The sequence below is a fragment of the Lolium perenne genome, chromosome 7, assembly GCF_019359855.2.
Source record: "Lolium perenne isolate Kyuss_39 chromosome 7, Kyuss_2.0, whole genome shotgun sequence".
NCBI lineage: Eukaryota > Viridiplantae > Streptophyta > Magnoliopsida > Poales > Poaceae > Lolium > Lolium perenne.
This window is the reverse complement of record NC_067250.2, coordinates 283,502,241-283,525,848: the sequence shown is the minus strand read 5'-3', so window position 1 is coordinate 283,525,848 and position 23,608 is coordinate 283,502,241. Positions and strand designations below refer to the sequence as shown.

Below are 23,608 nucleotides of genomic sequence, written 5' to 3'. Positions count from 1 at the left end.
CAGACGTTGTTGCTTCTGCAGACACGGGGACCTGTTTCTCGCCTCTTGTCCATGCTCCGCGTGGTGGTGCTCATCAACGGCTTGAACCACATCACAGTCGAACGACATCGCGAGTGTCCGAAACATCATGCAGCGACGAGTCTGCACTCGGCTCGTTTGATTCTGCTTTGGCCGTCATGAAGCTCACCGTTGTGTCGCTTTCGAGCTCACCGCGCCTACTGAACTGCATGAAGCTACTCGTTCTTTTTTTTGTGGTTAGGTGCCAATTAGGATAAGGTTTGGCACCATGCTCAGACAGCATTTTGCTTACAATTTGTTTACATGTACACCGTGTCACCGTCACATCTTTACTATTAAATTGCAATAGGTGACTGCCTGGTGCCACAAACGGGCCAAAAAAAATTCCTTAAGCCCAACTTCTCCTTAAAATTCTAGGCCCAATCTATATCTATACCTAATAATAAAGTATGAAGTGTTTCCTAAGTACCCGTGAAAGCGCGTCCGTCCCTTGGTTTGGTTCGGATCGAGCTCCAATCCTTCCTACGTCTAGAAAAACATTAATAGGATCTGATTGGGTCCGACTGGGGTATGTAAAAAAAGCGCTTCGTAGGTTTTCCTTTTTGATTGAGAATCTCCAGGTTCATATGTAACCCCGATTAGCCAAAAAAAGGACTGACGGGCAGCACAATACCATGCAGCTTGGCCCAGCCTAGCCAAGACCCTCCCAGTACCGTGGATCAACCGGACAGGTTGCATCGCTGAGCCTCTAGACCCTATTCTGCTCGGATACTCCCTCCGTATCACACGGTACAACGACTCGATCCAGTTGCCATCACCTATGAACATACGGGCAGGCTACGGTGTTCCAGATAATCAATACGACGCGAGTTTCCTATGCCTCCACGATCGGGAGAATCACCGTGGCGATCGCCACAGGACGTTAGGACTGCACCCACGTCGAGCTCTGCCGAGAGAAAATCCCGCCCACAGGGAAGAATTCAGAGTTGATCGCCATGATCGTGGTGGGCGTCGTTACGAACTTGATCGTGGACCGTATTCATGCCGACGTTGCCGACATGGCCCTGGTGACTGGTGGCCGCTACCTGCGACAACACCGGACCAAGACCGGAGGCGGCAAACCACCGACGTGGGAACAGCCGGAGGCGCGTTCTGCAGTTCCGCACCGCCTCGCTTCGTCAGCCGATGGTCTTCTAACCGCTCGTCGTGGTCAGACCGGCGGCCCGGCGCGGCCGCCTCGTAACCCTAGGCTTACAGCTAACCGACAGTGGGCTTCCTCGATATGCGCCGCCGGGTCTGGGTGCTACAAGCGCGCCGCGGAAGCTCGCCGACGCCATTTCTAACTGCGGCGTGCCTCAGCAGGCGGGGGACCACGGGTGAGATCTAGGCTCACGGTGGCAGTAGCCAGCGGGCGGGCGCAGCGAGAGGTGCGAGCTGCACGGCTCCGACGGCGGCCTGGGCTTCCCGTCGACAACTACGTACGCAACCGTATATGTTCGAGGTGTTCCAAGTCTTAACCGACTCAAGTTCTTTATCCTCTCTTAAGACTGAAGGTGAGGTTGCTACTGGCCCTTTCCTGATTGGATTTCTTCGATGTGCAATTAGCATTATGTGAAGTCAATAAAGTGTTTCTTTACAAGATTGTTGGTGATTATCTCGGTGAGAAGTGAATGTGAATGCTCATGCGTGCAATGCTTCAATCTGACAGCAATACTGACAGGGCAAGAGGATGAGCTGAACTGCTGAAGCACTCTCTGTGGCCCCTGCAGCATTTGTTGCTCAGGTTTCATTGCATCTTTGCCTTTCAAGATGCCACTAGGTTTACCTGCAAAAATGGATCTAATCTACCACCGGCACTCATGGATTATCTACTGAGACTATTGCATGGATCGGATTCATCAAGATTGCAGCGTCTGGATGAAGTTATATATACGTAGCACATACCACCATGACACAGATTAAAAGCCATTCATATCTGAAGCGTTGGGTGCACTTTTACAACGTACTAGATGGATATCTTTGTTTCCAGCTTAAATGGTCTCATACAATTAGACGCAATGGCTGATCTTCTAACTTCAAGAGCAAATTATTTTGTACAATGAGAAATTATTAGCCTAAGGAGGCGTCCTCTTCTGCAGAAAGAGAAAGGGCACCATTGCACCAAATTGATTATTTCTTTATGAAATCTACCAAGGGGATAATGCACATAAACAGGGCTGCTCGCAAAAGGAAAGTCTCTAATTGCTCTGAGTTTGGACCTAACAATGCTGAATTCTGTTAGAACACTGCTGCATCCGGTTATCCATCAGTATAGTGTTGGCAATAGAGGATTGCTTTCAATGTTGGTTTGAGCAGGATAACATTTGTATTTAAAGCCCACAAAGTAGTGGGTAAAATCCCATATAATGTGTATTTGTTATACCAAAAGCACATTTGTGCATCTTCGTGATACATATTTTTGCTCTCCCGATGCAACGCACGGGCACTTTTCCTATAAAAAATAATCTCAGTTAAGGTTCCCAGCTGTGTAATTACGTGAGAAATATCTCGACTGTGATGAATTGATTTGTAACCCAGGCAGGAAAAAATGATTTGTGAGCTTCGTCCAGCTTCTTGCGAAGATCCGTGTTGCTTGAAGCGAGATACATGTCCCGAGATATGCATATCTCGGGGCACGCCGTCATGGCCACCCACCACCCAGCCACCCAGGTCTCGCCGCCGTCCTCCGTCGGGTGCTGGCGCACTGTCTAGCTGTCCGGCAAGGTCGTAGGTACCTTGTTGGTGGATGGAAATACTAGGTAGGGATATGGTGAGCGACAAAAGATGATTTGGGGAAGAAAGAGACTAGACCAAATTGCTGACGCGACCTCACAGCCATAGATAAATAGATTCGAGAGGTAAAAGACTGAAGGAAGAACCAGCGGGGACCATGCATGAGAGGAGTAAACAACATTGCTTTTGAGGCTTGGTCGCAGCTGAGGACGAGCAGGCAGTGCGCTTAGCCGACGTGCATTGGTGGTCGCGGTCACGGCGGTCACCCCGCGCTCGCTCATCCGCGCCACGGACGTGCCGCTGTTGCCGATGTCCAACCCAACGTACACTGTGCCCTTCAGATTCACGACGAATGCCGCCTCGACGGTGTAGGCGAGCGCTCCGTCGTCGTGTGTTCAGAGGGCCATCTCGCGGCGGCCGCCGATGCTGTCCGACGGCATGGTCCACAGGCTCTTCGACAGCGGTGCCGGCTCCACGTACCCCCGCCGGAGATCGAGGCTGGCACCGTCACCGAGGCAGCGGCTCGTAGCCCGCACGCATGAGCACAGCTCGAGGCTGCGAGGCTCTGGCCATGCGGAGTCACCGGACAACACCGGTTGGAGAGAAAAAAGAAGCCAGGTGGGGGTGAAGGAGACGATGGTGGAGAGGAAAAGATGGGATCCCATGGAGAAGAAAGAAGAGCTGTTGGACTCAGTAAAGAATCGTGCACGCCTAACTCGTAGGCATGTCCCCACTGTCGTTGCCCCGGGAATCCTGCATGTCGGGTGTGCGTCTGCCTCACTTTTTGGCCTGATCTCACGGAAAAGCACATGCTGAAAAATGGATGGAAAATTGTTCTCTTTCATCTTCTTTATCCGGATCTCAAAGCGAATCAATGGTAGCTGAAACATCCACACTCATGCTTGGGTGTACAAATGTATTTCCTAACTTACAAGCCCAATAGGCATAAGTGAAAGGACCATCTCCTTCTTCTCCCTGCCGTGTGCCTCTAGAGCGCCGCCACCTACCTTGATGGCGCAGCCCGAGCTGTCCCTCGTCACCTCAATTACCTACCCTCGGTTCCCCGAGAGCCCGAGACGGCTGCTCCGCTGCTCATCTATCACCCCTCAGCTAGGCCGGTGCATTAATGAATTGATAACGAGTAGGCTCACCGAGATCCATGGCGGAGAGGGACGCCTTGATCTTGCGGTTGGAGCATGGTCATCCCGATGGCGAGCGACGTCAAGGAGAGGAGCGATGGACGTGCGGCTTGCTTCCCTCGTCCCAACGAACCTGTCCCTTTTTGTTCTTTTTGTGACACACGACGAGCTCTAGCTTTGGTGGGCTGGTCAGATCGACAACCTGCGGTAGAAAGTTTGGCCGATCGACGGGCACGAACTAGATAGGAGGAAGATGGAGGCCTGGAAGGCTAAAAAGGAAAAAAAAAGAAGGGGCAAAACAAAATGTAGAGACCATGCCCACTATTTTTTTGGATTTTCTTTTAAAATCATTTGGTTTGCCTCAATTTCATCTCAAATCACTTAGGTTTCGGAGAACTGAGCCGGTAAATTTTTCAATTTCTTATATTACAAACTTAGGTACCTTGAGCTAGTGCCAAGGAACCGAAGATCCGCATAGCTATTAGCCACCGTTGGGGTCCTGTTGCCCCCCCCCCCCCCCCCACCCTCAATTTTTTTTAAACGGGAGCAAAAACTTTACCCCAATCTATTAATTAAGGAAAAGTTTTACAAGTTTTACAAGATTGTAGACGATGAAAGTACACGAGTAACTCTCCCGGCATTAAATCACCCAAACGTGTTGCGCCCGCTAAAACCCATAGCTTAGTCTCTTTCCTAATTCTCTCAAAAACAACATGTACGGGGGCATGCTTGTTGCGGAAGACCCTCGCATTCTGCTCGCCCCAAAATTCCCAAGCTATGAGCAACGTGACCAACGCCATGGCCTTGCGGTTAGGAAGGTTTCCCGCCACCATCGAATTTCACCATTCCTTTATGTTGACCCGGCCCAAAGCATAGTTTTGATGTCGGGAGCCCCAAGCCAACTCTTGATGAGGCTCCAAAGACCAGTGGTGAAACGGCAATGAACAAGAAGTGATTTATGGATTCAACGCATTGCTTGCAAAGAGGGCAAAGATACCAATTGGCCTAACCACGCTTTGCCAACCGGTCGGTCGTCCAAATCCAATTTTACATGGCAAGCCATGCAAAAAGCTTTTCCTTAGGTGACGCCCAAGCCTTCCACACCGTGGTGTACATGGGAGACTTGATCAATCCAAGGAGATGCTCCCCTCCTGACCGCCGTGGAGAGTGTGAAGGCATGAGCAACTTCTCTGCCTACATCAGCCTTGTCGGCGATTGCTGCACCCTAGGAAAGTTGGCGCCTCCTGTTAAGAAGCGTAGATGAACTAAAAGGAGCCCACATTGATGTATGCAACTGCAAGTCCACTTTGGTGGGCATGCTGATTTCTGCGGTTGGCCATACACTTCCCTCCTTCGAACTTGAGAAAGCTTCTGAAACATGACAACCCACACCCGAAAACTCGGAAGCCAGCCCGAGCTCCGGTGATCCGCATATCCTAAGTGCATCGCACCGTTGCCTTTTTAGATGACGTCACGGCATGCGTCTTTTGTACGGTGCAGCCTATGTATGCAAATACACGGTGGTTTTGTTGCCAACCACTTTTCATCCTAGGAAACGTTCTGATGCTCCCCCGATAGTGTGCTGGCATGCCGTGTTCATGTTCTGGCAACCGGCATAATCCTGGACCGTGTCCTGTTTCTAGATGGTTTGGAACGTACAGGAAATGCGCGTCTTCCTGTTCCACCAGGTGCCTCTCTATTTATCGGATCCAATGACTATATGACCTAATCCCCTGCCCCTCCCCAACACAGGTCAAGAACAGAGCAATGGCCCGATCTGGATGCCCAAGCTCCGGCGCCGCCTCCCACAGCCGGCGCAGGGTCGTGGACCGCACCCCTCCTCTTTTTGTTATAACTGCATCTCCAGCGGCGCGACGCATTTCGGACGCCCAAATTATCGCGGGCATCCATTTGCATCGCCTGGCGGACGCGGAAATGTTCGTGCGTCCGTTTGCGTCTGGGGTTGGCTCCAGCGGGGCGACGCATTTTCGGTGCCGGAATTCAAAAAAGATGAACTAGCATCAACTTTGCACGAAATTACAGCCACAAATTGAGGGCTGAAACAAGTTCATCACACTTTGCAGCTGGTACGGCGCATAGTGGAGTCCAAAAGGGGCACAACAAGACCTGAACAACAATAAAAAAAAAGTCCAAAAGGAGGCCAAGGTGTTGGGCGCATGGCGCCGGCGATCAGGCGTCTCGCGCGCCGATTTCGGCGCGCCTCTTCATGAACCATGCCCTGGTGTCATCATCGACGCCACTCAAGTCGGCAAGCATGATCCTTGTGTCTTCTGCACGCAATTTGGCCACGGCGTCTGCCTTTTGGCCTCGATGTCCACCCTTTGAACATCGAGGACCTCCTTCGCGAGGTTCTAGTAGATGGCAGCTGCGGCCTCTTTTTCCAGACGCCTCTTCTCGTCCCTAGCAGCCATGGCGGCACGGTTGTCGGCCATTATCTTCTCCATGCCCCGGTCGACTTCACCGGCGGCAGGCCGGAGGCGAACCGCGACGCCGCGTGGCCGTGCAAGGGAGCGGGAGTTCCAGGGCGCAGTTGGGAACTTACCGAGCTCACCGACGAGTCCGGAGGCGCGACGCCGGCCATTCCCTCTTTCTTGACGAGCATGTAGCCCTCCGCTAAGCTTGGATGGAGGGCTACTTGCGCGACGCCGTCTTTGATCTGCATCTGCCAGACCTGCTGGTTGGCGGTCGCGGCAGTCTTGATCTTCTGGTTCTTGCGCCAGCCGCGACGCTTCGCGGCCTCGATGATTTTCTCCTCCGGGGAGAGCACCTTCTTTGCCGCCTTCGGCTTTGCCTCCCGGCCGCTGCTGCAACCTCCACTGCAGCCTCCATTGTGGCCATGGTCCTGGCTACGGGGGAGTGTGGGGCGGCGGCGGGTGCGAGGAATTGCTCCGCATCCATGGCGGTGGCTGCAGCGGCGAGGACGTCCATCGCTTCTGGACTGCTCGCGCCGGTCTAGTTTGCAATTTCGCGCGGGGAATGGCCAGTGGCGGGAATAATATCAGCCTCCTGCCACTGACGAGCGGGTCCTACGTCTTTTTCGGCGGACACTCTGCGCGACCGCCGAGCGTCCGCGGAGACGCAAACCTGGCGCATATTTGGGCCAGGTTTGCGTCTCTGCGGACGGTCCGGTCACTTTGCGTCGCCCCGTTGGAGCAGGTCCCAGACGCATTTCCGATCAAAAAAAATCTGCCAGAACTGCATATCATGCAGGCCCCCACAAGTGCCATCTATGCGGAAAGAAATTGTTGCAAATTTTATGAAACACAAGTGTGGAATCGTCTGCTTAATTCCCCCGGATCCTCATCTGCCCCAGAACTTATTGGGTTTGGGTAGATGAAAAATCATATCAGCACCTCTGTAGCGCACTTGCCCCCACAATGATATGAATCCCCATTGTTACACACATTCGGTGCCATGACATGTGTGGCATGTAAGCATGAAAATTGTTCACAATCAACTGTCATAGCCCCTGCAACTATCTGGATTTTCACAGACAGAGGCAAACAATTTGAGCAACAAGAGATGCCAGCATCTTTTTGTTATAAGTTCTACCTGACATCCAAGGCAGTGCAAGCCTAGGATAAAAAACCCAACTCCTTTGCAAGATGTAATACCAACGAGGCATATATGAATTAAGATCGACCTCCCACATACACATCATTACAATACATATGTTCTTACATAAAACAGGACAATGCCACGCGGGGCAGCGAAATACTGTCAATATTACATACCAGGATCTATGTAGCAAGCCACATCCTTGCAACACACAACCTAATGGTTTACCAGGAGCACCTCCATCTGCGAGGCGCGCCATCGGATTAGCCCACACACACTAAGTACTTACATGCTTTCCAAAACAACAGGCCTTCATGCTGCCACTCGTATGGTGGTTAACAGCTACCCCAGCTAACCTACTCCTAGGTTAACACGCACCGGCCCGTTATCCAGATAGTCCTAATAGTCAACTACTAAATAAGAGAATAAGAAACCCACACCAAGCAATTGGTGCAGCATCTACCAGTTGTTGTGAACCAGGTAACCAGGGACCTCCCCAGAATTGGCCCTGGAAGCATTGATCTGGTATAGCATCTTCCTCCTTAGTTGGGACACTTGTCTCTGCATAAAGTTGAATTTTTTGGGTAACACAATCAGGCAAGCATTCATACAGTAGGTGGTACACTGGTAAGAAATACAGTACATCAGGTCAACACTTTTCAAATCTATACCTACTAATAAAGGAAGTAAGGTTTCTCCCCATAATTTTCGTCCGTTTTTTAATTACCCTCAAAGTTTGCTAAAATTACACCCCACTGCCACCGCTAAGTTAGATAACACTTTGTTTCTTGTCTTCTCCGTACGATGGCTCAAGGGGAAGGGGATGCCTGGCCCAAGTCACGGCGGCCCGGTGGCCGACGAGGCGGCCGCCTCGCAGAGGAGGAGGAGGGCTATGAGCGGGAGGAGCTTCCCGGCCCCGGCGATGAAGAACTCGCGACTTTCCTGCGCCTTTCTCCACCTCCTCGCCGCCTCCGCCTCCCGCCCCTAATCCGCAGATGCAGCCGTCCCCAACGATCCAATCGGAAAATCGTTGAAGTCAACCTTAGCAATATGGCCTGGGCGATCGATATTCTGTATGCTCGGATCTCTCAGCGGGCCGCTGGTCTTCGGTACCTTCGTCGAGCACAAGCAACCGAGCCTGGGGATGACCATGTCCCAGCTGCCGTGAGACGCAGCGCGGAACTCCTGGGAACGATTCGGTGGTCTTCGTGTTAGATGCTGGATGAGATAATCGTCTCCGCTCCACACTGTTTCCTTGATTTTCATGAGTCATGAGTCATGACACTGTTGCTTTCTGCTAACGGGAAGGGAGGTACGGGCATCTGCCCTCCACAATGTGGTCTCCGGCCGTACTGATTCTGAATCCATGAGCTGCTGCTCCACAATTCCAACTAGAGTTGTTGCTCGTTGAATCTCCTTGCCGGTGCCTCTCCGATGCATCGTTAACACAACTTCCTCAATTCCCTTCACAGCGGCATCAAGATCCAACAGTGACAGTGGGGAAAAAGCTCAAACATATGACAATCGGGTGCTTGGAGAAAGTGCCATAACGTTTCATTTTCCAGTAGAGAGGAGTGTGGATATCTGAAGACGCGGGCAACAACAAATCCATGCTATTACAGATTGTGATTATGTGGAAGATTTCCTCGAATTGGAAGAGCAGGGAGATATGTGGATAGGCCTGGAAGATCAATTTTACAAACTAAAAGCCAAATTAAATTATTTTGGGAGTTAATAAATGACAAAGAGAAAAGTTTACTTGTGGGAAATATTAGTCAACTGACAGGCAATACAACAGGTAGAGAGAAGTTACCGCCCAACAAAATATGCTAATGATACAACGCGAAGCCACACTTCATTTGTGCTGAAACCGAGATACCTAAAATGGATGCTTGTAGTTCATGGAGAGAGATCCGGTGGAGAAAAAGTACAGAAAGAGATGAAGTCGAGAAGCTACTCAGGACGATACACTTCCATGTGCTCATTTTTGTCAGTTTACTTATTTGTTCAGCGGTAGTTTTCTCGTGTAAAACAATCTAATACTCCCTCTATTCTATTAAAAGTATCTGAGATTTGTCAAAATTTAGATGTATTTACCTACTATATTGTCTACATACATTCAATTTAGATAAATTTAAGATAATTTTCTTAGAACGGAGGGACATGCAATTTTTTCAACCAGGCAAAAAAAAATATATGGTTACTTGTGGATGCCTGCACTGTTCTTTTTTCGGGAGTAGACGTATGATTTGCGGTGTGCAACTTTCAGCGACTAAAATATTACCCGTGTAATTTGTTTAAATTTTTTATGCCGTTGCAACGCACGGGTACTTGTCCTAGTCATCAATAAAGCCGCTTACGTGGCTTAGCCCGTCCTGTAGGTTTGGGACGTTCTCCCCATTGAATTCAGTTGCATATAGGAAAACATATACACCGGTGTTCTCGCTGGAAAAACAAATTAAATAAGCATTTTGTACCTATCGTTAGTCACTGGATTTTTGCATAGCAATACACATGGACACATTGGATGCATTTTTTCAAGGTTTTTTCCCACAACTTACTGGCTGCATCGAGGGTGCATCGAACTGTGGTAACGGACCACCCACTCAGACTCCACAACATTCCACCTGTAACCATGCCGCTCACCGCAACGCCTCAGGCTGCTCATAGTGGGGAGTAACTTAGACTAGTAACATATGTCATGTTACTAGTCTAAGTTACTACCTTCATAGTGGGTAGTAATTTATATGTGGTATCATGCATTGTGTCATTTATTATGTTGTAGACTCATTTTGCCTTGGGGTGTGTGATGTTATGGTAACATAGCTAGTTACCACCTCACTCTCTTTCTTCATTTATTCGCATGCCATGTCACCAAAATGCCTTGAGATGTGTGATGTTACTAGCTATGTTACTCCCACTATGAGCAGTCTCAGCCCAGTCAGCAAGCACTTAGTCGAGTCACCGTGTTTTGACACGAATGATGCATCGGTTGCGCCCTGGTAGAGAGGGTTCAGCACATTTATTACTTTGTCAAGCAAGTTGAACCCGTAGAGCGACCATGAATCCATCAGACGGACCGTCGCCATTATCTGTAAGTTCCGTCGAAAGCAATAAGCCCCCTTCCACCCCCATTATCCGGCTCATTATCAGATGGAATTCAGCCACCGCATCATTTTTGAAAAATTCCTGCAAACCCAGAGGATCCTATTCCTAACACCACCAAGGCAATTACCTGAAAGCTGACTACCTACCAAAATCTATCTGTGCCAAATGCGCTCCCAGAAACTAACCATATGAACACCCAAGTTTGTCCCAATGAGCAGACGAAACGCAATTAGAGGTTCTACAAGCAGGAACAAAATTAAACGTCTATCCCGCACGAAGAAGGTTCTCGTACCTCCTCTTCCACCCAGAGACGAGGGCGCATCCACTCGCCTCACTTGCACCGGCGAGGGACGCACAAGCTGTTTGGTCCGCAGCATCCCCAGCATGCCCATTCGCTCCGACCACAGAATTACCAGACCCGTGGCTGCTGCTGCTGTCCTCCCTGACGGCCATCGCCGTATGGGCGGCAAGGCAGCTTGGTTGCGACGAGCATCCCACGATGGCCTCGACCTCACCAACGCAGCCCCCACCTTGCGCGAGCAATGTTTGCAGGCTAGGAAAAAAACACCCAGCATGAATTAGATTTTGCCCAAGAAATGGGAAAGCAAAGGGGATCAACCTATCCGTGTGGCTGGTACCTCGGCTCCAGATCTCCAAAGAAGACGGCTTCCATACCGCGCCCAGCAGCTTCAAGCAGAAATGAGTAATGCCCGGGATCCTCTTCCCTCGCTCCAGATTGAGCGCCTCCACATGCAGTTTCACCTGGCCATGGCCGAGGGCTGGAGAAGCGAGCGGCGGCGGCTGGAAGGAGGAGATGCTAGGTTATGTTTTCACTTGCCACCCCGACCCGTCTACTAGTCACCACATAACGAGCAGCGGGGTACATGATGGGCCTGGTCCTGTTCGTGTTCCACCGACCTGGACGACCGTCCATAAACTTGCTCCCGCATTTAATTCCGATGCCCAACATCTACACCTACATCCGTCTCTACATACCTCGTACTCGGTCAGGTGGCCATACAGAATTTAATGATCATCTCTTCACTCCGCGCCTCGCAATACGTATTCCCATATCAGGATCACAGCAGCCCGGGCACTATTTGTCCGCCCTCACCCACACCTCACTTTTCCTTCATCGGCATATGCTCTGTTCTATGGGTATGACTGAAACAACGATGGCTCTTTTCCCGGTGACTGCTATTCCCTCGTACTTTGATCTATATTTTTTCCAATTTCCTTTCATCGCCTTCCCTTTTTTGTGCACAAACACCTATTTTATGTATCAAAACTCCAAAAATATATGGTTGTGTCAGTTTGTCTGTGAATGGCACCGTGCACCTAGATGGTCTTTCGGTTGTGGGTAGAATAGTATTTTTTTTCCGAAATAGGGTATGCCCCGGTCTCTGCATTGGTTGATGCACACAGTCTTTAATTAAGCAACGGAATATTCAAAGTTTACAACTCAAGGATCAACGAGGGTCGATACAAAAATCAACCATCGAAACAATAAAAGACTACAAAGTACACTAAGCATCTTGTAATCTCTTAACATGCCGCCAAGTAGCCTGGTAGAAAATATCCTGGGCAACCATTCGAAGGCGATTGCATCCAGAAACCATGCACTCCCGCTGATCCTCCGGGAGCAAGAAACACCAAAGCTTGATCCAGTGGACCATAGTATGGATATCCTGCAAAAAATTAGTAGAGTCCTTTCTGTTAAAAACAATATCATTTATGCAATTCCATATTGATCAATATAAAGCCGAAACACCAATACGAATTCTAGCTTTATCGTTTTTGTCAACTCCATTAAGCCAATTTCCAAACATATTTGTCACATTGGATGGAGGTGGAATATTATAAGCAGCGAAAATAACCCTCCAAATAAGCCTAGCAAAAGGACAGGAAATAAACAGATGTTCTATTGATTCTTCAGCGTCACAGAAAGAGCACTTCGTATTTCCGTTCCAACTCCTCTTTACTAAATTATCACGGATTAATAGGACTTTCTTACTAAGGAACCACATAAATATTTTTATATTGCATTTGCATACTGGAAGTTGTTGCACTATTTATTATAGGATGAATTCAACTGATTTGTTTTAGATGATCATGTGTCTAGGGTTATGCAGTCAATTCAACTTCCTAGACAAATGCATAACTAGAAAAATGTGGCTGAGCTTGTGATATGGATATCCGGGCCTGGTACTCTAGGACAGCCATTGATATGATATTTGGGTCTAAGGTTGTACCAGTAGTTTATTATAATCTTGTTATTAGGAGATAATAATGTAGCCAGGTCATGCTGTGGGCCATCTAGGGTTTTAATAGAGTCTGTTTGACTTGGGCCTGTCCAAGTCGAACTAGGTTAGGCCCAATAGGGGGGCCGGTCGGCCAGCTCTCCCTCTCATATAAGGAGATGACACGGCTAGGGTTTAGGGGAGAACAAGTTTAGTCTAAAAGATTATGATAAAGGAGCGACCCACTGGATCCTCCTTGGTTGATGCCCGATCTTTCACAGCGAGAACCTGGGGTAGAGAATCCTCCCAACAACGCGATGAACGCAGCCTGGAGAAGAGGGAAAGAATCCAGCAAGCAACGGATCGATGAACGATACGCCTCAAACCAAGAGCTAGACAATCCTTAATGAACACAAGAACCTTCGCAGCGGATATAATAGATAACGGCAGCGCCGTACCCCCGGAGGGATGATACACGTGATCACACGCAATAGGGAAACCCTAATCTTTTAGACTAAACTTGTTCTCCCCTAAACCCTAGCCGTGCCATCTCCTTATATGAGAGGGAGAGCTGGCCGGCCGGCCCCCTATTGGGCCTAACCTAGTTCGACTTGGACAGGCCCAAGTCAAACAGACTCTATTAAAACCCTAGATGGCCCACAGCATGACCTGGCTACATTATTATCTCCTAATAACAAGATTATAATAAACTACTGGTACAACCTTAGACCCAAATATCATATCAATGGCTGTCCTAGAGTACCAGGCCCGGATATCCATATCATCTCTCCCCTTCTTCAAGAAGGGTTGTCCCCAACGCGTGAGGGTCTTCTGGAAAAAGGTGATGTGATATGAACATGACACGTCCTCGCCGTCCTCAAGTCTTGCTTGCCTTCCACACCACATTCTCCCTCGCGGCCTTCTCGACTTGATACAACACTTGGCGTCTCCTTTCTTCTCCACATGAGCTTGGCCTTCGGCGCCAATTCCTTCTTCTTGCGAGGTTTTGATGGACCCTTGTGTCGCTACACATGACCATGCACAAGATATGTAATTCCTGGGCCACATAGATGTCTCACACGTCCATCCTTGCCTCGATGCATCCGCGGTGTCGCGGAAAACTGGACTGCAGTACTCCTAGCACGGTAGTGCCGCTGCCCACTGTCTCCACTGACACGCTCTGCCATAGCCGGTTTGTCGCCCGGTTGACCGGATCCGGTTGTAACCGGGTCTGGGACCGGTTCCTGACCGGGACGTCGCACCGTCTCACAGAACATGCTCCGGTTGGCATCAGCGTCTAAGCCGGTCTGAACCGGGCTCACCCGGCGCCTGGTCCGGTTGGACCGGGTCTGTGACCGGGCTGAAACACCATCAGCACTGGCTTCGCTAACCTTCTCGCCTCCCACTCCTCCCACGCGCATCTGCGCCATATGTACTGGAACATCATCAGCACAAACATCATCAGTCTGTATACTAGCATCAACACAAACTGGAACTGTAGCACATGCTGCAACATCCACATCAACAAGTGTAGCTTCATCCGGCTTGTCACCAACAAGAATTGGCTTGTCATCTACAGGCATGGCTGAAACATCACCAACATCAATGCTCGGAACATCATGCACCTTATGCTGCACTTTAGGCTTGTGCAACTTCTCCTTACGCACCACTAGCTCCACATCGGACTTGATATGATCATTACCCAAAGGCTTCAAAGTCCGCTGTTTTCCACCATGCATAAAAGAATATGTATTTGCTCGCCCAGCATGTGTCACATTGCGATCATACTGCCAAGGACGCCCAAGTAGCAATCCGCACACCTCCAATGGCAACACATCGCAATCGATCTCATCAACATAATCATCAACTGTAAATGGCACACGCACCTTATGAGTAATCTTCAGCATACCACAACTATTCAACCACTCAAGACGTTTAGGTTCAGGAAGACGCCATGTAGACAACCCCAATGCTGCCACCATCGCCTTGCTAATGCCATTAGTACAGCTACCACCATCAACCATCAACTTGCAAGCTTTGCCCTTTATAATGCACTGAGTCTGAAACAAACTCCACCGCTGAACCTTGTCAATTGTCTTGCAAGCATCACTTTGTACCTTCTTGAGTTGCATATTCAGCCCGCTCAATGGTACATACTCCTCAACAGTCATAGTAGCGCTCTTGGTATCAGAGCCAGGTTTCCTCTCCTCTGAAGATTTCACCTCGACCTTAGTGACTGTTGGTAGTGGAACAATCTCCGGAATAGGAACTATGCACTTGTCCACTTTCTCTATTGCATGTACAACTCGGGATGACTGCTCACTCTCTTCCATGTATGGTAACACAAAACCACTACGAAGAAAAGTTTTGTAATCCTCCCAAGTTTCAGCAAATTCACCTCTGTCCACCGCATCCTCCCAGTCACGTTCCAATGCCTCGTCCACACGTCGTATATCAAGATAAAAGGCATAAGAACTATTGAACTTCCTTTTGTATGTGCGGCATCGAGCAAAACCCAACTCCATGTTCCTCTCCCAATCTTCATATTCCTGAACTGTCGCAAGACGGTGTAGATACCAACGAAGACTGGATGGCGGATGATACGTCTCCGACGTATCGATAATTTCTTATGTTCCATGCCACATTATTGATGTTATCTACATGTTTTATGCACACTTTATGTCATATTCGTGCATTTTCTGGAACTAACCTATTGACAAGATGCCGAAGTGCCAGTTGCTGTTTTCTGCTGTTTTTGGTTTCAGAAATCCTAGTAACGAAATATTCTCGGAATTGGACGAAATCAACGCCCAGGGTCCTATTTTGCCACGAAGCTTCCAGAAGACCGAAGAGGAGACGAAGTGGGGCCACGAGGTGGCGACACCATAGGGCGGCGCGGCCCAAGCCCTGGCCGCGCCGACCTAGGGTGTGGGCCCCTCGTGCCCCTTCCTGACCTGCCCTTCCGCCTACTTAAAGCCTCCGTCGCGAAACCCCCAGTACCGAGAGCCACGATACGGAAAACCTTACTGAGACGCCGCCGCCGCCAATCCCATCTCGGGGGATTCAGGAGATCGCCTCCGGCACCCTGCCGGAGAGGGGAATCATCTCCCGGAGGACTCTTCACCGCCATGGTCGCCTCCGGAGTGATGAGTGAGTAGTCTACCCCTGGACTATGGGTCCATAGCAGTAGCTAGATGGTTGTCTTCTCCCCATTGTGCTTCATTGTCGGATCTTGTGAGCTACCTAACATGATCAAGATCATCTATCTGTAATTCTATATGTTGCGTTTGTTGGGATCCGATGAATAGAGAATACTTGTTATGTTGATTATCAAAGTTATGTCTATGTGTTGTTTATGATCTTGCATGCTCTCCGTTACTAGTAGATGCTCTGGCCAAGTAGATGCTTGTAACTCCAAGAGGGAGTATTTATGCTCGATAGTGGGTTCATGTCTCCGTGAATCTGGGGGAGTGACAGAAACCTCTAAGATTATGGATGTGCTGTTGCCACTAGGGATAAAACATTAGTGCTATGTTCAAGGATGTAGTTACTGATTACATTACGCGCAATACTTAATGCAATTTTCTGTTGTTAGCAACTTAATACTGGAGGGGGTTCGGATGATAACCTGAAGGTGGACTTTTTAGGCATAGATGCATGCTGGATAGCGGTCTATGTACTTTGTCGTAATGCCCAATTAAATCTCACTATACTCATCATAATATGTATGTGCATGGTCATGCCCTCTTTATTTGTCAATTGCCCAACTGTAATTTATTCACCCAACATGCTATTTATCTTATGGGAGAGACACCTCTAGTGAACTGTGGACCCCGGTCCAATTCTCTATACTGAAATACAATCTACTGCAATACTTGTTCTACTGTTTTCTGCAAACAATCATCTTCCACACAATACGGTTAATCCTTTGTTACAGCAAGCCGGTGAGATTGACAACCTCACTGTTTCGTTGGGGCAAAGTACTTTGGTTGTGTTGTGCAGGTTCCACGTTGGCGCCGAAATCTCTGGTGTTGCGCCGCACTACATCCCGCCGCCATCAACCTTCAACGTGCTTCTTGACTCCTACTGGTTCGATTAAACCTTGGTTTCTTACTGAGGGAAACTTGCCGCTGTGCGCATCACACCTTCCTCTTGGGGTTCCCAACGGACGTGTCAACCACACGCATCAAGCAAATTTCTGGCGCCGTTGCCGGGGAACGAAGAAAAGCTACACCACAAAGATTTCTAACTCCCACGTCAACTACACGCCAGCAATAAATTTCTGGCGCCGTTGCCGGGGAGATCAAGACACGCTGCAAGGGGAGTCTCCACTTCCCAATCTCTTTACTTTGTTTTTGTCTTGCTTAGTTTTATTTACTACTTTGATTGCTGCACTAAATAAAAATACAAAAAAATTAGTTGCTAGTTTTACTTTATTTGCTATCTTGTTTGCTATATCAAAAACACACAAAAAATTAGTTACTTGCATTTACTTTATCTAGTTTGCTTTATTTACTGTTGGTAAAATGGGTACCCCTGAAAGTACTAAGTTGTGTGACTTCACAACCACAAATAATAATGATTTCTTATGCACACCAATTGCTCCACCTGCTACTACAGCAGAATTCTTTGAAATTAAACCTGCTTTACTGAATCTTGTTATGCGAGAGCAATTTTCTGGTGTTAGTTCTGATGATACTGCTGCCCATCTTAATAATTTTGTTGAATTGTGTGAGATGCAAAAATATAAAGATGTAGATGGTGACATTATAAAATTGAAATTGTTCCCTTTCTCATTAAGAGGAAGAGCTAAATATTGGTTGCTATCTCTGCCTAAGAATAGTATTGATTCATGGACTAAATGCAAGGATGCTTTTATTGGTAGATATTATCCCCCTGCTAAAATTATATCTTTGAGGAGTAGCATAATGAATTTTAAACAATTAGATACTGAACATGTTGCACAAGCATGGGAAAGAATGAAATCTCTGGTTAAAAATTGCCCAACCCATGGACTGACTACTTGGATGATCATCCAAACCTTCTATGCAGGACTAAATTTTTCTTCGCGAAATTTATTGGATTCAGCTGCTGGAGGTACCTTTATGTCCATCACTCTTGGTGAAGCAACAAAGCTTCTTGATAATATGATGATCAACTACTCTGAATGGCACACGGAAAGAGCTCCACAAGGTAAGAAGGTAAATTCTGTCGAAGAAACCTCTTCCTTGAGTGATAAGATTGATGCTATTATGTCTATGCTTGTGAATGATAGGACTAATGTTAATTCTAATAATGTTCCGTTAGCGTCATTGGTTGCTCAAAAAGAATATGTTGATGTGAATTTCATTAAAAATAACAATTACAATGATTCTAGGCCATATCCTGCTAATGGTAACTCTTATGGTAGATATGTTTCACCTAATGAAGAAAAGATGCTAGAAATTGAAAGATCCACCAAGAGCTTTATGCAATCACAATATGAGCAAAATAAATTTTTTACTAAAACTATGAATGAGCAATCTACCTTGTTGAAGAATATAGGAAATCAACTTGAAAATCTGAATATGGAAATCTCTGGGTTGCAAACTAAACTTGCGAATGCTGAAAACCAAATCTCATATATGTCTGCGTCACAATCTTCTTTAATTAATAAAATGGCTGCTAAACCTGAGGATATTGAAAATAAAATTGTTACTACAGCAAATGCCATCCAAGTTAGAATTAATGAGAATATAAGATTAATGGCTGAACTGCGTGCTAGGTGGGATAGAGAAGAAAATGAAAAACTAGCTAAAGAGAAGAATGTAGCTAAAGTTTGGACTATTACCACCACTAGTAATGCTAATGCTACACATGTTGCTGCACCTCCTACTATTAATAATAAAAGAATTGGTGTTAGCAGTGTTTCCACTTCTAATGCAAAGCGCGAGAAACTGCCTGAAACTGATAAAACTGCTGAAATTTTTTCCAACATTGGGGATGATGATCCCATTGCTTTAGATTATAATGGTTTGAATTTTGATGATTGCCACATCTCTGAAGTTATAAAGTTCTTGCAAAAACTTGCTAAAAGTCCTAATGCTAGTGCTATAAATTTGGCTTTCACGCAACATATTACAAATGCTCTCATAAAAGCTAGAGAAGAGAAACTAGAGCGCGAAGCCTCTATTTCAAGAAAGCTAGAGGATGGTTGGGAGCCCATCATTAAGATGAAGGTTAAAGATTTTGGTTGTAATGCTTTATGTGATCTTGGTGCAAGTATTTCTGTTATGCCTAAGAAAATCTATAATATGCTTGACTTGCCACCGCTGGAAAATTGTTATTTGGATGTTAATCTTGCTGATCATTCTACAAAGAAACCTTTGGGGAAAGTTGATAATGTTCGCATTACCGTTAACAATAACCTTGTCCCCGTTGATTTTGTTGTCTTGGATATTGAATGCAATGCATCTTGTCCCATTATATTGGGAAGACCTTTTCTTCGAACTGTTGGTGCAACTATTGATATGAAGGAAGGTAATATAAAATATCAATTTCCTCTCAAGAAAGGTATGGAACACTTCCCTAGAAAGAGAATGAAGTTACCTTTTGATTCTATTATTAGAACAAATTATGATGTTGACACTTCGTCTCTTGATAATACTTGATACACACTTTCTGCGCCTAGCTGAAAGGCTTTAAAGAAAAGCGCTTATGGGAGACAACCCATGTTTTTACCTACAGTACTTTGTTCTTATTTTGTGTCTTGGAAGTTGTTTACTACTGTAGCAACCTCTCCTTATCTTAGTTTAGTGTTTTGTTGTGCCAAGTAAAGTCGTTGATAGAAAAGTTCATACTAGATTTGGATTACTGCGCAGAAACAGATTTCTTTGCTGTCACGAATCTGGGCTGTTTTCTCTGTAGGTAACTCAGAAAATTATGCCAATTTACGTGAGTGATCCTCAGATATGTACGCATCTTTCATTCAATTTGAGCATTTTCATTTGAGCAAGTCTGGTGCCTTGATAAAATTCGTCAATACGAACTGTTCTGTTTTGACAGATTCTGCCTTTTATTTCGCATTGCCTCTTTTGCTATGTTGGATGAATTTCTTTGATCCATTAATGTCCAGTAGCTTTATGCAATGTCCAGAAGTGCTAAGAATGATTGTGTCACCTCTGAACATGTTAATTTTTATTGTCGCTAACCCTCTAATGAGTTGTTCTAAGTTTGGTGTGGAGGAAGTTTTCAAGGATCAAGAGAGGAGTATGATGCAACATGATCAAGGAGAGTGAAAGCTCTAAGCTTGGGGATGCCCCGGTGGTTCACCCCTGCATATTCTAAGGAGACTCAAGCGTCTAAGCTTGGGGATGCCCAAGGCATCCCCTTCTTCATCGACAACATTATCAGGTTCCTCCCCTGAAACTATATTTTTATTCCATCACATCTTATGTGCTTTGCTTGGAGCGTCGGTTTATTTTTGTTTTTGTTTTGTTTGAATAAAATGGATCCTAGCATTCACTTTATGGGAGAGAGACACGCTCCGCTGTAGCATATGTACAAGTATGTCCTTAGGCTCTACTCATAGTATTCATGGCGAAGTTTCTTCTTCGTTAAATTGTTATATAGTTGGAATTGGAAAATGATACATGTAGTAATTGCTATAAATGTCTTGGGTAATGTGATACTTGGCAATTGTTGTGCTCATGTTTAAGCTCTTGCATCATATGCTTTGCACCCATTAATGAAGAAATACATAGAGCATGCTAAAATTTGGTTTGCATATTTGGTCTCTCTAAGGTCTAGATAATATCTAGTATTGAGTTTGAACAACAAGGAAGACGGTGTAGAGTCTTATAATGTTTTCAATATGTCTTTTATGTGAGTTTTGCTGCACCGGTTCATCCTTGTGTTTGTTTCAAATAAGCCTTGCTAGCCTAAACCTTGTATCGAGAGGGAATACCTCTCATGCATCCAAAATACTTGAGCCAACCACTATGACATTTGTGTCCACCATACCTACCTACTACATGGTATTTTCCGCCATTCCAAAGTAAATTGCTTGAGTGCTACCTTTAAAATTCCATCATTCACCTTTGCAATATATAGCTCATGGGACAAATAGCTTAAAAACTATTGTGGTATTGAATATGTACTTATGCACTTTATCTCTTATTAAGTTGCTTGTTGTGCGATAACCATGTTCACTGGGGACGCCATCAACTACTCTTTGTTGAATTTCATGTGAGTTGCTATGCATGTTCGTCTTGTCTGAAGTAAGAGAGATCTACCACCTTATAGTTAAGCATGCATATTGTTAGAGAAGAACATTGGGCCGCTAACTAAAGCCATGATCCATGGTGGAAGTTTCAGTTTTGGACATATATCCTCAATCTCATATGAGAAAATTATTAATTGTTGTTACATGCTTATGCATAAAAGAGGAGTCCATTATCTATTGTCTATGTTGTCCCGGTATGGATGTCTAAGTTGAGAATAATCAATAGCGAGAAATCCAATGCGAGCTTTCTCCTTAGACCTTTGTACAGGCGGCATAGAGGTACCCCTTTGTGACACTTGGTTAAAACATGTGCATTGTGATGATCCGGTAGTCCAAGCTAATTAGGACAAGGTGCGGGCACTATTAGTATACTATGCATGAGGCTTGCAACTTGTAAGATACAATTTACATGATACATATGCTTTATTACTACCGTTGACAAAATTGTTTCATGTTTTCAAAATCAAAGCTCTAGCACAAATATAGCAATCGATGCTTTTCCTCTATGGAGGACCATTATTTTACTTTCAATGTTGAGTCAGTTCACCTATTTCTCTCCACCTCAAGAAGCAAACACTTGTGTGAACTGTGCATTGATTCCTACATACTTGCATATTGCACTTATTATATTACTCTATGTTGACAATGTCCATGAGATATACATGTTACAAGTTGAAAGCAACCGCTGAAACTTAATCTTCCTTTGTGTTGCTTCAATGCCTTTACTTTGATTTATTGCTTTATGAGTTAACTCTTATGCAAGACTTATTGATGCTTGTCTTGAAAGTACTATTCATGAAAAGTCTTTGCTATATGATTCACTTGTTTACTCATGTCATATACATTGTTTTGATCGCTGCATTCACTACATATGCTTTACAAATAGTATGATCAAGGTTATGATGGCATGTCACTCCAGAAATTATCTGTGTTATCGTTTTACCTGCTCGGGACGAGCAGAACTAAGCTTGGGGATGCTGATACGTCTCCGACGTATCGATAATTTCTTATGTTCCATGCCACATTATTGATGTTATCTACATGTTTTATGCACACTTTATGTCATATTCGTGCATTTTCTGGAACTAACCTATTAACAAGATGCCGAAGTGCCAGTTGCTGTTTTCTACTGTTTTTGGTTTCAGAAATCCTAGTAACGAAATATTCTCGGAATTGGACGAAATCAACGCCCAGGGTCCTATTTTGCCACGAAGCTTCCAGAAGACCGAAGAGGAGACGAAGTGGGGCCACGAGGTGGCGACACCATAGGGCGGCGCGGCCCAAGCCCTGGCCGCGCCGACCTAGGGTGTGGGCCCCTCGTGCCCCTTCCTGACCTGCCCTTCCGCCTACTTAAAGCCTCCGTCGCGAAACCCCCAGTACCGAGAGCCACGATACGGAAAACCTTACTGAGACGCCGCCGCCGCCGCCAATCCCATCTCGGGGGATTCAGGAGATCGCCTCCGGCACCCTGCCGGAGAGGGGAATCATCTCCCGGAGGACTCTTCACCGCCATGGTCGCCTCCGGAGTGATGAGTGAGTAGTCTACCCCTGGACTATGGGTCCATAGCAGTAGCTAGATGGTTGTCTTCTCCCCATTGTGCTTCATTGTCGGATCTTGTGAGCTGCCTAACATGATCAAGATCATCTATCTGTAATTCTATATGTTGCGTTTGTTGGGATCCGATGAATAGAGAATACTTGTTATGTTGATTATCAAAGTTATGTCTCTGTGTTGTTTATGATCTTGCATGCTCTCCGTTACTAGTAGATGCTCTGGCCAAGTAGATGCTTGTAACTCCAAGAGGGAGTATTTATGCTCGATAGTGGGTTCATGTCTCCGTGAATCTGGGGGAGTGACAGAAACCTCTAAGATTATGGATGTGCTGTTGCCACTAGGGATAAAACATTGGTGCTATGTTCAAGGATGTAGTTACTGATTACATTACGCGCAATACTTAATGCAATTGTCTGTTGTTAGCAACTTAATACTGGAGGGGGTTCGGATGATAACCTGAAGGTGGACTTTTTAGGCATAGATGCATGCTGGATAGCGGTCTATGTACTTTGTCGTAATGCCCAATTAAATCTCACTATACTCATCATAATATGCATGTGCATGGTCATGCCCTCTTTATTTGTCAATTGCCCAACTGTAATTTGTTGACCCAACATGCTATTTATCTTATGGGAGAGACACCTCTAGTGAACTGTGGACCCCGGTCCAATTCTCTATACTGAAATACAATCTACTGCAATACTTGTTCTACTGTTTTCTGCAAACAATCATCTTCCACACAATACGGTTAATCCTTTGTTACAGCAAGCCGGTGAGATTGACAACCTCACTGTTTCGTTGGGGCAAAGTACTTTGGTTGTGTTGTGCAGGTTCCACGTTGGCGCCGGAATCTCTGGTGTTGCGCCGCACTACATCCCGCCGCCATCAACCTTCAACGTGCTTCTTGACTCCTACTGGTTCGATTAAACCTTGG

General features: G+C 46.3%; 1 protein-coding gene across 1 annotated transcript; it reads right to left on the bottom strand.

The window, feature by feature from the left end:
- Nucleotides 1-7,866: 7,866 nt before the first annotated feature.
- On the bottom strand, nt 7,867-11,485 carry LOC127317515 (uncharacterized). Its single transcript, XM_051348072.2, has 3 exons — nt 11,255-11,485; nt 10,909-11,169; nt 7,867-8,069 (listed from the first exon to the last, which is right to left on the bottom strand). Exons 1-3 carry the CDS (start codon nt 11,287-11,289, stop codon nt 8,051-8,053), a joined length of 315 nt encoding a protein of 104 aa, XP_051204032.1. The 5' UTR covers nt 11,290-11,485; the 3' UTR covers nt 7,867-8,050.
- Between the last annotated feature and the right edge of the window lie 12,123 nt (nt 11,486-23,608).